Source organism: Tachyglossus aculeatus, chromosome 1 (genome assembly GCF_015852505.1).
Source record: "Tachyglossus aculeatus isolate mTacAcu1 chromosome 1, mTacAcu1.pri, whole genome shotgun sequence".
Lineage (NCBI taxonomy): Eukaryota > Metazoa > Chordata > Mammalia > Monotremata > Tachyglossidae > Tachyglossus > Tachyglossus aculeatus.
This window is the reverse complement of record NC_052066.1, coordinates 69,537,152-69,554,782: the sequence shown is the minus strand read 5'-3', so window position 1 is coordinate 69,554,782 and position 17,631 is coordinate 69,537,152. Positions and strand designations below refer to the sequence as shown.

General features: G+C 46.1%; 1 protein-coding gene across 3 annotated transcripts in view; it reads right to left on the bottom strand.

Annotated features, from left to right (window-relative positions):
* Positions 1-10,727, bottom strand: part of EIF4E2 (eukaryotic translation initiation factor 4E family member 2) — a 34,325-nt gene extending 23,598 nt beyond the window's left edge. For all 3 annotated transcript variants that reach the window (XM_038743255.1, XM_038743256.1, XM_038743254.1), the window contains exons 1-3: positions 10,653-10,727; positions 5,451-5,565; positions 4,282-4,416 (exon numbers count right to left, since the gene is read on the bottom strand). In XM_038743255.1, the coding sequence (XP_038599183.1) occupies positions 4,282-4,416; positions 5,451-5,565; positions 10,653-10,672 (270 nt within the window). In that variant the 5' untranslated portion in view covers positions 10,673-10,727. The remainder of the gene's footprint in view (positions 1-4,281; positions 4,417-5,450; positions 5,566-10,652) is intronic.
* Between the last annotated feature and the right edge of the window lie 6,904 nt (positions 10,728-17,631).

Here is a 17,631-nt window from a genome sequence, read left to right as displayed (position 1 = left end):
AACCGTGGCCACAGAGACTGCTACGGCATTCATTCATTCAATCATATTTATTGAGCGCTTACTGTGTGCAGAGCACTGTACTAAGCGCTTGGGAAGTACAAGTTGGCAACATATAGAGGCGGTCCCTACCCAACAACGGGCTCACAGTCTAGAAGGGGGAGACAGACAAAACAAAATATTTGGACAGGTGCCAAGTCGTCAGAACAAAAGGAATTAAAGATAGACCTGAGTATGTGAGATGCCCTTCCTCCTCAATCAATCAATGGTATTTACTGAGCGTTTACTGCATGCAGAGCACTGTACTAAGCGGTTGGGAGAGCACAATATAACAGAGTCAGTAGACACGTTCCCTGCCCACAATGAGCTCCTGCCTGGAAAGCCCAGCAGTCGCCACAGCCTTCCCCAAGGCAGAGTTTGTCTTTTATTTCTGTTGCATGCTCCTAAATGCCTAGCACACAATGCTCGGCACATAGTAGGCATTCAATAAATGTTGATAATGAGGAGGAGGAGGAGAGGGATGAAGAAGCTGGCACGACTGATTTTGGAAAGGGAGCACTGACTGAAGTTATACGTTTTGTCACTCATAATGGCAGACGCTCGTGCTGTTAGCGGACGTAGTGTGCATCGTGTTGGTGTGCGCACCGGAGCTAGTTTTAAAACCTTAAAAGAGTTTTTGCTTGTTTTGTTTCTTAAAACCTTTGAGGTATGGCATATTTTTGTGCGTTTTGTGGGTCTTCCCTCTCCCATATACTCTTCTCCCACGCTTCTGGTACGGAAAAACTCAATTCCCCTTTAAAGGCTGGCAGACTCTCCCAAGACACATCTCTTAAAAGATGCCTACGCTACAGTGAGTCTCAGTGGTACTTACTGAGTGCTTACTATGTGCAGAGCACTCTACTAAGCACTAGGAGAGTACAATACAATGGAGTTGTAGACCCATTTCCTGCCCACAATCAGCTTACAGTCTAGAGGATGCAGTTCTAACAGTAGCAGATCACACAGATGCACACATCTCTTTTTAGACCCCCTTTTAGACTGTGAGCCCACTGTTGGGTAGGGACTGTCTCTATATGTTGCCAACTTGTGCTTTCCAAGCGCTTAGTACAGTGCTCTGCACACAGTAAGCGCTCAATAAATACAATTGATGATGATGATGATGATGATGATCTCCTTAACTCTCTCAAGAATGCGGCAGGAAGAACTCATTTTCTTTATTAATGCCCTCCCTCTGCCCCTCCGCCAAGCTAGCTCTCTTCCTCCCTTCAAGGCCCTGCTGAGAGCTCACCTCCTCCAGGAGGCCTTCCCAGATTGAGCCCCTTCCTTCCTCTCCCCCTCGTCCCCCTCTCCATCCCCCCCATCTCACCTCCTTCCCTTCCCCACAGCACCTGTATATATGTATATATGTTTGTACATATTTTTTACTCTATTTATTTATTTATTTTATTTGTACATATCTATTCTATTTATTTTATTTTGTTAGTATGTTTGGTTTTGTTCTCTGTCTCCCCCTTTTAGACTGTGAGCCCACTGTTGGGTAGGGACTGTCTCTATATGTTGCCAATTTGTACTTCCCAAGCGCTTAGTACAGTGCTCTGCACATAGTAAGCGCTCAATAAATATGATTGATTGATTGATTGATTGATTAGAGGTCTGGCTTAAGCCTGGGATCTCTATACCAAAGTCCACCAGCACAAAAACTGCTGCCTCCTCTCTCACAAGTGGAGTAGCTTCCTTTGTGAACATGAGCGGAGTCAATAAAGGAGATGCAGCCCTATGGAAAATAGTCATCTTCAAACTCTGAAGGGAGAAGCGGTGTGGCGCAGTGGATAAAACATGGGTCTACGAGTCAAAGGTCATGGGTTCTAATCCTGGCTCCACCACTTGTCTGCTGTATGATCTGGGGCAATTCACTTCATTCCTTTGGGCCTCAATTACCGCAACTGGAAAATGGGGATTGAGACTGTTAGTCCCACATGGGAGCCCACTGTTGGGTAGGGACTGTCTCTATATGTTGACAACTTGTACTTCCCAAGCGCTTAGTACAGTGCTCTGCACACAGTAAGCGCTCAATAAATACGATTGATTGATTGATTGACAGGGACTGATTTGCCTGTATCCTCCCCAGCACTTAGTTCAGTGTCTGGGACATAGGACGCGCTTAACAAATACTATTATTATTATTAAGCCATCAAATGCAGAAGGAACAAATTACTCTTCTACTCACTCACTCAACTGAAACACAAAAGCAGCCCCAGGAGAGCAATGTCTAAAGGCAGCTTTCCTAGGGGAGGCCCCGATCGTGATACTTTGTTCCTGAAGCTCTTGGCAGGAAAAAACACCTCAACGCTCGGCCTGAACCATTCCTCAAATCATTACCAGCACCATAAAACACCGGTCGAGTTTCAGTCAACCGGTCTTTACCACAGAGGAAACAACTAGGGAGAAACTCTGCCTCTCGCTTCTAGCCAGTTTTTACCCAAGAAGACAAGTGGAAAGGGACAGAAAGGAGACCCGCTGTCACTTCCACTAGTACTGCTGTAAGGTCAGGGGCAGTCCGGATTGTTACTCTGTTTTCACAAATCCAGGACCATCAACGAAGTCCAAGACCAAAAAGATCCCATCAGTACAAGGGCCTCTTATTTTTTTCAGGCATCTCCAATCCCACCATTACCTTTGCCCTAAAAAGACAATCAAAATGGGCCACGTGGGAGGGCTTTATATCTTCCTTTCTAACTAGAGGTCAGCTTTATAGGCACAAAATACTTGAGCGCGCATGTCTTGGCACCTGAATTTCTTTATTCACCTGCTAAATCCGGCAACCCATTGCATGTACTTACTGGAAGGTCCACCAAAATCTTTTCACTTATGCCTGCTGGATTCAGAAATCCAGGGCAGAAGATGAAAGAGAAAAAAAAAAATCACGAGAAAGGTTTGCTGCTAAAATTCAGTGTATTTATGGTTACCAACATGCACATGACCCGTGATCCACCTACGCTGAATTAGTCTAGTAGTGACAGTTATAGTTATCATTAAGCTGTTACTGAGTGCAGAGTATTGTCCTAAGTGCCGGGAAAGTATACCTACAGGTGATTGACAATTACTCTCCCCAGCTTCAAAGCCTTACTGAAGGAACATCTCCTCCAAGAGGCCTTCCCAGATTAAGCCCGCCCCTCGCCCCCTTCCTCAGATTTATTACTCTATTTTACTTGTACGTATTTATTCTATTTATTTTATTTTGTTAATACGTTTTGTTTTGTTGTCTGTCTCCCCCTTCTACACTGTGAGCCCACTGCTGAGTAGGGACCGTCCCTAGATGTTGCCAACTTGTACTTCCCAAGCGCTTAGTACAGTGCTCTGCACACAGGAAGCGCTCAATAAATACGATTGAATAAATGAATGAATACTGAGAGCTCACCTCCTCCAGGAGGCCTTCCCAGACTGAGCTCCCTCCTTCCTCTCCCCCTCATCCCCCTCTCCATCTCCCGTCTTACCTCCTTCCCCTCCCCACAGCACCTGTATATATATTTATATGTTTGTACGTATTTATTACTCTGTTTATTTTACTTGTGCACATTTACTATTCTATTTACTTTATTTTGCAAACACGTGTTGTTTTGCTGTCTCTCTCCCCCTTCTTGACTGTGAGCCTGCTGTTGGGTAGGGACCGTCTCTATATGTTGCCGATTTGTACTTCCCAAGCGCTTAGTAAAGTGCTCTGCACACAGGAAGCGCTCAATAAATACGATCGATTGATTGACTGATCTCCCACTCCCTCTGCACCGCCGTGACTTGCTCCCTTTGCTCTTCCCCAGTCCCGGCCCCACGGCACATAGCTACAGATCTGGCATTTTATGTACATATCTGTTATGTACATTACTGTAATTTCTGCATTCACGTCTGCTTCCCCTCCTCCAAACTGTGAACTCATTGGGGGCAGGGAATGTGTCTCTGTGTTGCTGAATTATACTCTCCCAAGCACTTAGTACAGTGATCTGCACACAGTAAGCGTTCAATAAATACGACTGAATGAATGAAGGTGGGACTAATACAAGAGCCCTGAAGGCTAAGGTAACATTCATTCATTCATTTAATCGTATTTATTGACTGCTTACTGCGTGCAGAGCACTGTACTAAGCGCTTGAGAAGTACAAGTTGGAAACAGATAGAGACGGTCCCTACCCAACAACGGGCTCACAGTCTAGAAGGGGGAGACAGACAACAAAACAAAACAGGTGGACAGGTGTCAAGTCGTCAGAACAAATATAACGGCAGGGTACTCACGGAAGCAAATGTGCCAATCTGTTTGATGTTCTGTTCGTAACTCTGCGAGCTGGTGGGCCGTCCGGGTGTCCGTCTGGAGTACCAGAAGGTATAGTTGTACTGCAAGGGATGTTCCGCGGGTCCGGGGACAACAGCCTACGGAATAGAGCCGTTCACTTACCCGCAGCTATCTCACACGTTCCCAGAACCAGACGCGTAGTCCAGTCCCCTTGGACTACAGTCACTCGAACACTTTTCGGTACAAAGGCTTACTACCAATACCCAGTAGGAATAAACTGCATTTCCCCAACCTGGTTAAATCCAAACCAGACACCACGCTTCAAAATTAAGACCTCCCTCCGCCTTGCTACATCTCTCCCTCCCGAGCGGCAACGGAAACGATACCCTTAGTCAGTTAATCATATTTATTGAGCGCTCCCTTAGTCTCTGGGAGTAGAATAATAAGAACGATGGTGGTATTTGTTAAGCGCTTACTGTGTGCCAAGCACCATCCTAAACATGGGGTAGATATAAGGTAGTCATGTTGGACACAGCATAGAGGACGTGCTGTATTTTGCAGTAACCCATGGGGTGATGAAGCAGAGACCATTATCCTGATGAGCTCCAAAGGGATTCAGTCCTTAGCTAGGATTCATGGTCTCCACAGTCCGGAATGTAGGCTGCCCTAGGGAAAATGGGTGAGGACAGGGTCTACACACATCCCCTTTTCTGGGACAAAAGTACCCCCGTAACCGTCCAGTGAACAGGAACTCAAACAAAGGGGAAAATGCCCTCCAGCTACCCCTTTTGAGGGGGTTTACTGGCCCTTTGCAGGTGTCGCAAGGTACTATAAGGCGAAGCATCATATACCAAGATCAAACCTAATGATTCATTCCCCAAAAAACTTGGCCAGAAGCAGCGTGGCCTAGTGAAAAGATCACAGGCCTGGGAGTCAGAAGACCACTTGTCTGCTGCGTGACCTTGGGCACGTCACCTAAAATTCTCCAAGCCTCAGTTTCCACATCTATAAAATGGGGGTTAAATCCTAATCCCTCCTACTCAGACTGTGAGCCCTGTGTGGGACAGGGACTGTGTCCAACCTTATTATCTTTTATCTACCCCACTGCTTAGAACAATACACAGTTAGGGTTTAACAAGTACCATAACTTTCTTTTTTTGTAAAAGCTCACCTTCCTCTTGCTGCTGGTCTGGCTTTTATCTCGCTCAGTTTTTTCCTTCTCACCGTCTTTCTGTGTGCTGTTTTCTTCGTTCTGGTCATGGTCGCCACTGTCGTCATCTTTCAAGCTGAGAAAAGATGGATTGAAAAATGTTCATCTAGGTTCAGACGCTTCTTTCCCGCCCCCCGTATTATCAATCGTATTTATTGAGCGCTTACTGTGTGCAGAGCACTGTACTAAGCGCTAAGCGCATGACCCACGACCTAAAGGGGGGAACTAACCAGAGGAGCTTACGCGTCTACTTTTCTACTTCTGTCTACTTGTTTTGTTGTCTGTCTCCCCCTTCTAGACTGTGAGCCCGTTGTTGGGTAGGGACGGTCTTTACATGTTGCCGATTTGAACTTCCCAAGCGCTTAGTACAGTGCTCTGCACACAGCAGATGCTCGATAAATATGTATGATTGAACGAATGTGCACAGCGCAGAGGCTGAGAAGAGGGGGTTGGTGTCAAGCGCTCCAGAAAGGCGGCCTCAGAGTGGAGGAAAAATGAGTGGCAAAATCCATGGTGACTTGTTGACCCTTAAAGGGGCAACTGCAAATGACTAATTCCACAGAGACGTACGAGAATGGCAGAGAAAATCGGACCTAACAAGCGTTCTGAAGAAAGTAAACCGCTTCAACGGAAAGAAACTAACATAGAAAATAAGATTGGGGGGGGTCTACTCTAGATAGCTGGTCCATTAACAAGGGCTATAGCTGAATAACGCCACTGAATTGATTATCTATAGAGACGATGTGCAGTTATGAGAAAGGTATGAAAACCATTAAAGAGCAACTCGGGGGTTTTCCCTGGGTGGGAGGATTTGGATTAGCTGTAGAATCAATTCCCCAAAAGATACAACTCTCCCAGAAGGCGACACGAGGCGCGCCCCAGAAGTGGCCATTTCTACTAGGGGGAAATCAGGAGTGGGAAAATTCCAGTCTGTCATTCTGAAACCAGCCAGTTCCTCTTCGGTGTTTTTCCCTCTTACTGGATGGCTTCGCCAACCACTCCAAGCAGCTACACTTTTTGAGTCTGAAATCAGGGAGCTCCAGATGGATGGATGGAGTAGATGGATGCTTAGGAGGCACGGGGCACCGTTCCCACAAAGGCCTACTGAGATCCACTGAGTTACCAATGATGGCTGAGGATGATGACACGTGAATGGATTCTCTTGGTGGCAAATTCTGCCTTCTCATCATCATCAGTGGTATTTAATTAATGATGGCATTTATTAAGCACTCACTATGTGCAAAGCACCGTTCTAATCGCTGGGGAGGTTACAAGGTGATCAGGTTGTCCCACGGGGGGCTCACAGTCTTAATCCCCATTTTACAGATGAGGCCCAGAGAAGTTAAATGACTTGCCCAAAGTCACACAGCTAAGTGGCGGAGCCGGGATTTGAACCCATGACCTCTGACTCCAACGCCCGGGCTCTTTCCACTGAGCCAAGCTACTTGCTAGGTGCAAGCCCCTGAACTAAACACTTGGGAGAGTCCAATACAACAGAGTTGGTAGACACGTTCCTGCCTTACGTGGCTCAGTGGGAAAGAGCCCGGGCTTTGGAGTCAGAGGTCGTGGGTTCAAATCCTGGCTCCACCAATTGTCAGCTGTGTGAATCTGGGCAAGTCACTTAGCTTCTCTGTGCCTCAGTTCCCTCATCTGTAAAATGGGGATGAAGACTGTGAGCCCCCATGGGACAACCTGATCACCTTGTAACCTCCCCAGTGCTTAGAACAGTGGTTTGCACATAGTAAGTGCTTAATAAATGTCATTATTATTATTATTTGTTTGTGGGAGTGTTTGATATTGCTTCCTGAGCAGAAGTGTACAGTGCTCTGCACACAGTAAGTGCTCAATAAATATGATTGAATGAATGAATGACCTAGTGGAAAGAGCCCGGGCCTGAGAGTCGGATGGATCTGGGTTCTAATCCCAACTCCGCCACTTGTCCACTGTGACCTTGGGCAAATGACTTCACTTCTCTGTGCCTCCCTTCCCTCACCTGTAAAACAGGGATTAAGACTGTGAGCTCTCTGTGGGATAGGGGCTGTGTCTGCCTGGAAGCAGCGTGGCTTAGTGGAAAGAGCAGGGGCTTGGTAGTCGGAGGATGTGGGTTCGAATCCCGGCTCCTCCACTTGTCTGCTGTGTGACCTTGAGCAAGCCACTTGCCTTCTCTGGGCCTCGGTGACCTCGTTGGTAAAATGGGGATTGAGACTGTGAGCCCCACATGGGACAGGGACTATGTCCAACTTCATCTGCCTTCACCTCCTCCAGGAGGCCTTCCCAGACTGAGCCCCTTCCTTCCTCTCCCCCTCGTCCCCCTCTCCACCCCCCCCATCTTACCTCCCTCCCTTCCCCACAGCACCTGTATATATGTATATATGTTTGTACATTTTTTTACTCTATTTATTTATTTAATTTATTTGTACATATCTATTCTATTTATTTTATTTTGTTAGTATGTTTGGTTTTGTTCTCTGTCTCCCCCTTTTAGACTGTGAGCCCACTGTTGGGTAGGGACTGTCTCTATATGTTGCCCATTTGTACTTCCCAAGCGCTTAGTACAGTGCTCTGCACATAGTAAGCGCTCAATAAATACGATTGATGATGATTTGCCTGTATCTGCCCCTGTGCTTAGTACAGTGCCTGGCACGCAGAAAAGCTGTGTGACTCAGTGGACAGAGCCCAGGCTTGGGAGTCGGAGGACGTGGGTTCTAATCCCAGCTCCGCCATTTGTCTGCTGTGAGAACTTGGGCAAGCCACTACACTTTTCTGTGCCTCAATTACCTTATTTATAATTAAAACTGGGAGCCCATGTGGGCCAGCCGATGACCTTGTATCTACCCCAGTGCTAAGAAGAGTGCTTGGCATACAGTAAGTGCTTAACAAATATATCATTATTATTATTATCACGGTAAGCACTTAAGTACCATAATTATTATTATCTACCCCAGTGCTTAGTACAGTGCCCGGCACAAAGTAAGCGCTTAACAAGTACCATAACACTAACAATAATAACAAAAATAATTACATAGGCCAAAGCTTAGTAAAGTGCCTGACACCTTGTAAGCACTTAACAAGTACCATAATTATTATTATTACTATTTACCCCAGCTCTTAGTACAGTGCCTGGCACATAGTAAGCACTTAACAAGTACCATAATTATTATTATTACTATCTACCCCAGCACTCAGTACAGTGCCTGGCACAAAGTAAGTACTTAACAAGTACCACAATGATAACAACAACAACAACAACAATAATGACAATAACTATTATTATTATCTAGCCCAGAGCTTAGTAATTGTAAGTGCTTAACAAGTACCATAATTATTATTATTATTACCTACCCCAGCTCTTAGTACAGTGTCTGGCACATAATAAGCACTTAACAAGTACTCGAATTATTATTATTACTATCTACCCCATTGCTTAGAGCAGTGCCTGGCACATAGCAAGCACTTAACAAATACCATAATCATCACCATCCACCCCAGCACTCAGTACGGTGCCTGGCACATAGTAAGCACTTAACAAGTACCAATGATGCCTGTCTACTAGTTTTGTCTTGTTGTCTGTCTCCCCTTCCTAGGCTGTGAGCCCGTTGTTGGGTAGGGACTGTCTCTATATGTTGCCTATTTGTACTTCCTAAGCGCTTAGTACAGTGCTCTGAACACAGTAAGTGCTCAACTAATACGTCTGAATGAATGAAAGAATTATTATCTACCCCAGCGCTTAGCAGAGTGCCTGGCACACAGTAAGCGCTTAACAACAACAACAAAAAAAAAATAAAAAGAAAAAAGGTGGGAAGGAGTTGAATCTCGTGGGGAAAAGATAAGGGGTGGGGGGGGATGGCGGTAACCGTCATGCGGCTTTTTCTACTCTTTCATGGGAATTGATAATAACAATTGTGTTTGTTAAGTGCTTACTATGTGACAGGCACTGTAATAATAATGATAATGGAATTTGTTAAGCACTTACTATGTGCAAAGCACTGTTCTAAGCGCTGGGGGGGGGCGGGGGGGAATACAAGGTGATCAGGCTGTCCCACGTGGGGCTCACAGTCTTGATCCCCATTTTCCAGATGAGGGAACTGAGGCCCAGAGAAGTGAAGTGACTTGCCCAAAGTCACCCAGCTGACAAGTGGCGGAGCCGGGATTAGAACCCACGACCCCTGATTCCCGAGCCTGGGCTCTTTCCACTGAGCCATGCTGCTTCTCCATTCCCTCCTGCTCTTCTCCTTTCCCTCCTCCTTTTCCTCTTCTTCCTTCTCTTCCTCCTCTCCTTCCTTCTCCTCTTCCTCTTCTCCCTCCTCTCCTTTTCCTCCTCCTCTTCCACCTCCTTTCTTCCTTTTCCTCCTCCTCCACCTCTTCTTCCTTTTCCTCTTTCTCCTCCTTTCTTCCTTTTCCTCCTCCTCCTCCTCTTCCACCTCCTTTCTTCCTTTTCCTCCTCCTCCTTCTCCTCCTCTTCCACCTCTTCTTCCTTTTCCTCTTCCACCTCTTCTTCCTTTTCCTCTTTCTCCTCCTTTCTTCCTTTTCCTCCTCCTCTTCCACCTCCTTTCTTCCTTTTCCTCCTCCTCTCTTCCTTTTCCTCTTCCACCTCCTTTCTTCCTTTTCCTCCTCCTCCCCCTTCTCTTCCACCTCTTCTTCCTTTTCCTCCTCCTCCTCCTCTTCCACCTCTTCTTCCTTCTCCTTTCCTCCTCTTCCACCTTTCTTCCTTTTCCTCTTTCTCCTCCTTTCTTCCTTTTTCTCCTCCTCTCTTCCTCTTCCTCCTCCTCTCTTCCTCTTCCTTCTCTTCCTTTTCCTCCTCCCTCTCTTCCTTTTCCTCCTCCTCTCTTCCTCTTCCTTCTCTTCCTTTTCCTCCTCCTTTTTCTCCTTTTCCTTCTCTTCCTTTTCCTCCTCCTTTCTTCCTTGGCCTCTTTCTCCTCCTTTCTTCCTCCTCCTCCTCTTCCACCTCCTTTCTTCCTTGGCCTCTTTCTCCCCCTTCCTTCCTCTTCCCCCTCCCCCTCCCCCCCCCGGGCCCCCCCCCCCCCCGGGCCCCGTCCCGTCGGCGGTAGGCCCCGCCCCCGCCCCCCTCCCGGGCCGCCCCTCCCCTCCCCTCCCCTCCCCTCCCCCCGTCCCCGCCTCGCTCGGATCCCCCGGGTCCCGACGGGTCCCCGGGGCGACACTCACGCGTCGAACTTGTTGTTCATCCTCTCGCCGCCGCCGCCGCCTCCGCCGTCTCCCTCCTCCTCCTCCTCCTCCTCTTCCTCCTCCTCTTCCTCCTCCGCCTCAGCCGATGACTTCCGGTCCCGCGGGTCCGCCGGCCCCCAGCGCCCGGGCACTTCCGGTGACGCCGCGGAACCGAGGGGGCGCACGCACGCGCACGCGCGCGCCCGCCGTCCCGCTGAGCCCGGGGCGCGCGCCGCCACCCGAAGGGGCCGCGGGGGGGGGGACGGAGGGAGGGGGGAGCCACCCTGCCGTCATTCCGTCCTATTGATTGAGCGCTCACTATGTGCCGACCACTGTATTAAGTGCTCGGGAGCTACAAGTCGGCAGTCATTCAGTCACACAGTCACTCAGTCCTTCCTTCCTTCAGTCAGCCAGTCCTTCATTCAGTCAGTCAGTCACTCAGTCAATCCTTCATTTATTCATTCAGTCAGTTTTTCATTCGTCGTTCATTCATTCATTGTCAGTCAGTCAGTCACTCAGTCCTTCCTTCCTTCCTACCGTCAGTCAGTCAGTCCTTCATTCATTTATTCAGTCCTTCATTCAGTCACTCAATCATTCATTCAGTCACTCGTTCATCCATTGAGTCAGTTTTTCATTCGTTCATTCAGTCAGTCAGTCCTTCCTTCCTTCCTTCATTCATTCAATCAGCCGTTAGTCAGTCAGTCCTTCATTCACTTATTCAGTCCATTCATTCATTCATTCATTCAGTCCTTCATTCAGTCAGTCAGTCACTCAGGCCTTCATTCATTCATGCAGTCAGTCATTCAATCATTCAGTCAGTCACTCCTTCCTTCCTTCCTTCCTTCCTTCCTTCCTCCCTTCCTTCCTTCCTTCCTTCCTTCCTTCCTTCCTCCCTCCCTTCCTTCCTTCCTTCCTTCCTTCCTTCCTTCCGTCATTCAGTCCTTCCTTCCTTCCTTCCTTCCTTCCTTTCTTCCTTCATTCATTCATTCAGTCCGTCCGTTAGTCAGTCAGTCCTTCATTCATTCATTCAGTCCATTCATTCATTCATTCAGTCCTTCATTCAGTCAGTCAATCAGTCATCACTCAGTCAGTCCTTCATTCATTCATTCAGTCACTCCTTCATCCATTCAGTCAGTTTTTCATTTGTTCGTTCATTCAGTCAGTCAGTTACTCAGTCCTTCCTTGTTTCACTCTTTCATTCATTCATTCATTCAGCCTGTCAGTCAGTCCATTCATTCAGTCACTCAATCGGTCAGTCCCTCATTCATTCATTCATTCATTCAGTCCTTCATTCATTCACTCAGTTACTCAGTCCATTCATTCAGTCAGTCACTCAGTCCATTCATTCATTCAGTCAGTCAATCCTTCATTCATTCATTCACTCAGTTACTCTGTCCTTCATTCATTCATTCAGTCAGTCAGTCACTCAGTCCATTCATTCATTCATTCAGTCAGTCCTTCAGTCAGTCCATTCATTCATTCATTCATTCATTCAGTCAGTCCTTCAGTCAGCCCATTCATTCATTTATTCAGTCAGTCAGTCAGTCCTTCAGTCACTCCATTCATTCATTCATTCAGTCAGTCAGTCATTCATCAGTCAGTCATAATAATAATAATTGCGGTATTAAGCATTAGAGAAGCACTGTGGCTTAGTGGCAAGAACACGGGTTTGGGAATCAGAGGATGTGGGTTCTAATCCCTACTTGTCTACTAGGTGACCTTGGGCAAGTCACTTTACTTCTTTAGTCCTCAGTTCCTTCATATGTAAAATGGGGATTAAGACTGTGAGACAACCTAATGACCTCGTAACTACCCCAGCGCTTAGTACTGTGCTTGGCATATAGTAAGCACTTAACAAATGCCATCACTATTAATTATTATTAATATTATTAAGTCACTTCACTTCTCTGTGCCTCAGTTACCTCATCTGTGAAATGGGGATAAACACTATGAGCCCCACGTAGGACAACGTGATTACTTTGTAACTACCCCAGTGCTTAGCACAGTGCTCGGCACATAGTAAGCACTTATCAGATACCATTATTATTATTATTATCATTATTATGTGCCGAGCACTGTACTAAGCACTGGGGTGGATACAAGCAAATCGTGCTGGACGCAGTCCCAGTCTCTTTCGAGGCTCACATTCTTAATCCCCGTTTTAAGCACGGGGTAACTGAGGCCCAGAGAAGTCAATCGACTTGCTCAAGGCCACACAGTGGACAAGGGGCAGTGCTGGGATTAGAACTCATGACCTTCTAACTCCCAGGCCCGAGTTCTAACCACTATGCCGTGCTGCTTACCCAAACAGTCATTCATTCATTGTCAGTCAGTCATTCAGACACATCTATTGAGCGTCACAAAGAGGCCTTCCCAGACTAAGCCCCCCTTTTCCTCATCTCCCTCATTTCCTCATCTTTTAGACTGTGAGCCCACTGTTGGGTAGGGACTGGCTCTATATGTTGCCAATTTGTACTTCCCAAGCGCTTAGTACAGTGCTCTGCACATAGTAAGCGCTCAATAAATACGATTGATGATGATCTCCCACTCCCTTCTGCATCGCCCTGACTTGCTCCCTTTGCTCTTCCCCCGTCCCAGCCCCACAGCACTTATGCTCATATCTGAACCTACTATTTATTTGTATTGATGTACATATTCATACATTTTATTAATTTGTATTGATGTCTATTTCTAATAATGATGGCATTTATCTTAATAAATAACTTTACTTAGAATAACTTAGAATTTTTTAATATTTATTCATAAATAGGCACCAAATAATTTTAAAAAGCCAAACTGCGTCGGATAAGTTTACAAGCCTTTGCCTTCTTTAATTCATGCCACCCACAGCAACATTTAGTTTTCCTATATATTACAGCTTTCTCTTACAGCAGAAAACTCTTAAGTCTTTAAGAAGGGAAATACTTGTGGGTCACCGTAATACTCTTTTGTGGGTACTCAAAACAGCTGCAGCACCCGGCGTGGTCATTAGAATAACTATGTGCAAGGCACTGTTCTAAGCACTGGGGAGGTTACAAGGTGATCAGGTGGCCCCATGGGGGGCTCACAGTCTTAATCCCCATTTAACAGATGAGGTAACTGAGGCCCAGAGACGTTAAGTGACTTGCCCAAAGTCACACAGCTGACAATTGGCAGAGCCGGGATTTGAACCCGTGGCCTCTGACTCCAAATTCCTTGCTCTTTTCCACTGAGCCACGCTGTTTATTTGTATTGTTGTATTGTAGTCTCCCAAGCGCTTAGTACAGTGCTCTGCATGCAGTAAGTGCTTAATAAATACGATTTAATTGAATGAATGAATGAATGAATGAACAACTCTAATTATTGAGCACATTGTATACAGAGCACTATAATAATAAAATAATAATAATAACGGTATTTGTTTAGCACTTACTATGTGCCAGGCACTGTACTAAGCGCTGAGGTGGATTCAAGCAGATCAGGTTGGAAACAGTCCCTGTTCCACATGGGGCCCACAGTCTCGATCCCCATTTTACAGATGAAGTAACTGAGGCCCAGAGAAGTGATGTGACTTGCCCAAGGCCACACAGCAGATAAGTGGCAGCCCGTGCTGTAGCCACTACACTGTACTAAACCCTTGAGAGAGTATACTAGAGCAGAGTTGGTAGACGCTTTCCCTGCCTGTTGTAGGGCAGGGAATGTGTCTGTTTATTGTTATATTGTAGTAATAATAACAGTAATAACTATGGTACATAGAGTCACTACAAATCGGAAACGACTTGACAGCATTTGATAATGATAGTGTTAAACACTTACTACATGCCAAGCACTGTTCTGTGCACCAGTTTAGATACAAGGTAATTATTCATTCATTCATTCAATCCTATTTATTGAGCACTTACTGTGTGCAGAGCACTGTACTAAGCACTTGGAAAGTACAATTTGGCAACCAAATAGAGACAATCCCTGCCTGCAATGGGCTCACAGTCTAGAAGTGGGGAGAACAGACATCAAAACCAGTAAACAGGCTTCAGTAGCATCATTATAAATAAAAAGAATTATGGATATGTACACATCATTAATAAAAATAAAGGGAATTATAATTATAAATATGCACATATATGCAAAAGTGCTGTTGGGCGGGGAGGGGGGGTAGACCAAATGGAGCGAGTTGGGGCGATGGGGAGGGGAAGGGGAGTAGAGGAAAAGGGGGGCTTAGGAAAAGGCCCTGCCCTCAGTGGGTTCATACTCTTAATCCCCATTTTTTACCAATGAGGTAACAGGAACAGAGAAGTGAAATGACTTGCCAAGGTCACACAGCAGACATGTGCTGGAGCTGGGATTAGAATGTAGGGCCTTCTGATTTCCAGATTCCCAGTATCCACTAAGCCATGCTGCTTCTTTGTATTGATGTCGGCCTTCCCCATTTCTTGCTCATTGTGGGCAGGGATTATCACTCTTTATTGTTGTATTGTAGTCTCCCAAGTGCTTAGTACAGTGCTCTGCACACAGTAAGTGCTTAATAAATATGATTTAATTGAATGAATGAATGAACAACTCTAATTATTGAGCGCTAATTGTATACAGAGCACCATAATAATAATAATAATAATGATATTTGTTTAGCCCAAGCATTTAGTAAAGTACACTACACACAGTAAGTGCTTAATAAATACAATCCAATGAATGAATATGTGACTTCTTAAGTGTGACTGCCTCCCTCTTTTTTTTTGTAGTGGTAGTTGTTAAATTCAGATCAGATCCGAGCTAATTAGAGCGGACACAGTCCATGTCCCGCATGGGGTTTAGAGTCTTAATCCCCATTTGATAGATGAGGTAATTGAGGCCCAGAGAAGTGAAGTGACTTGTCCAAGGTCACACAGCAGACAAGTGGCAGAGCTGGGATTAGAATCCAGGTCCTTATGGCTCTCAGGATCAGGCTCTAGACAGTAGGCTATGCTGAAGATTGTTCAGTCCCTCAAGTCAGAGCCTCAGGGGGCCCTGTAAAATGGGGATTAAATAATTCTTCTCTCTCCGATTTAGGCCGGGAGCCCCATGCGGGACAGGGACTGCGTCCAACCTAATTCACCTACATCTACTCTAGCTCTTAGGACAGTGTTTGATGTAAAGTAGGCGCTTAAATACCATACTCCTGTCGGGCTGACCCTCAAGCTAGTTCATTCCCCTGGGCTCCAGGGCCTCTCTGAAAGGACAGGGCTGGAGAGTCTTGTATTTGGCAGAAATTTTTTTTTATATTAATGTCTGTTCCCCCTTTAGACTAGAAGTTCGTGGTCAGGGATTGTGCCTATGAATTCTATTTTATTGTACTTTCCCAAGCGTTTAGTACAGTGCTCTGCTCATAGTGAGCACTTGATATATGCCATTGATGTTGATGATGTTATCTGCAGGATCGGAGACACCCATTTGTCTCAGCTTAAATTTAGTTAATATCTTTCATTTTTACTCTTCTTTCCCGGCATTTCTTGGGATCGATTAAGCCCTTTATCAATCAGGGTATTTATTGAGTTCCAACGGTGTGCACGGCACTGTCTCAGTGCTTGGGAAAGTACAGTGTTCTAGACGTAGTAGATGCGATCCCTGCCCACAAGGAGCTTACGGTCTACAGGAAAAGGCACATTAAAATAAATGACAGATAGGGGAAATAATAATAATAATGATGGTATTTGTTAAGCACTTTCTATGTGCCAAGAACTGTTCTAAGCGCTGGGGTAGATACAAGGTAATCAGGTTGTCCCATGTGGGGCTCGCAGACTTATCTGTGGGGCTCATCTGTTAAATGGGGATTAAGACTGTGAGCCCTATGTGGGACAACTTAATTATTTTGTATCTACCCCAGAGCTTAGAACAGTGCTTGGCACATAGTAAGCGCCTAACAAATACCATAATTATTATTATTATTATTATTATTATTAATCCCCATTTTCCAGATGAGGTAACTGAGACCCAGAGAATTGTCCAAAGTCACACAGCTGATAAGTGGTGGAGCGGGATTAGAACCCATGACCTCTGACTCCCAAACCCGGGCTCTTTCCACTAAGAATGAGTACTGTGGGAGGGGGTAAGTAACAAAGCGCCGACAGAGTACAAAACCAAGTGCATAGTTGGTGCCGAGAAAGTGCAGAAAGGGGAAATAAAGGGCTTAGTCTGGGAAGACCTTTTGGAGGGGATGTGATTTTAGCAGGGTTTTCAGTGAGGACAGTGGTGGAGTATTGGATTTGAACAGGTAGTGAGTTCCAGGCCCAAGGGAGAATATGGGCAGTATAGGCAAGATTGAAGAACAGAGGGCAGGTTGGTGTTTCAAGAGTGGAACATGCAGCATGAGTTGTAGTAGGAGATAATAATAATAATGATTATGGTATTTGTTAATCTGCCCGGATTGTCTCTGCCCAGATTGTCTTTGTCCAGAAACGCTCTGGGCATGTTACTCCCCTCCTCAAAAATCTCCAGTGGCTACCAATCAATCTGTGCATCAGGCAGAAACTCCTCACCCTGGGCTTCAAGGCTGTCCATCCCCTCGCCCCCTCCTACCTCACCTCCCTTCTCTCCTTCTCCAGTCCAGCCCGCACCCTCCGCTCCTCTGCCGCTAATCTCCTCACCGGGCCTCGTTCTCACCTGTCCCGCCGTCGACCCCCGGCCCACGTCCTCCCCCCCGGGCCTGGAATGCCCTCCCTCTGTCCACCTGCCAAGCTAGCTCTCTTCCTCTCTTCAAGGCCCTACTGAGAGCTCACCTCCTCCAGGAGGCCTTCCCAGACTGAGCCCCCTCCTTCCTCTCCCCCTCCTCCCCCTCTCCATCCCCACCATCTTACCTCCTTCCCTTCCCCACAGCACCTGTATATACGTATAGATGTTTGTACATATTTATTACTCTATTTATTGATTTTACTTGTACATATCTATTCTATTTATTTTATTTTGTTAATATGTTTGATTTTGTTCTCTGTCTCCCCCTTCTAGACTGTGAGCCCACTGTTGGGTAGGG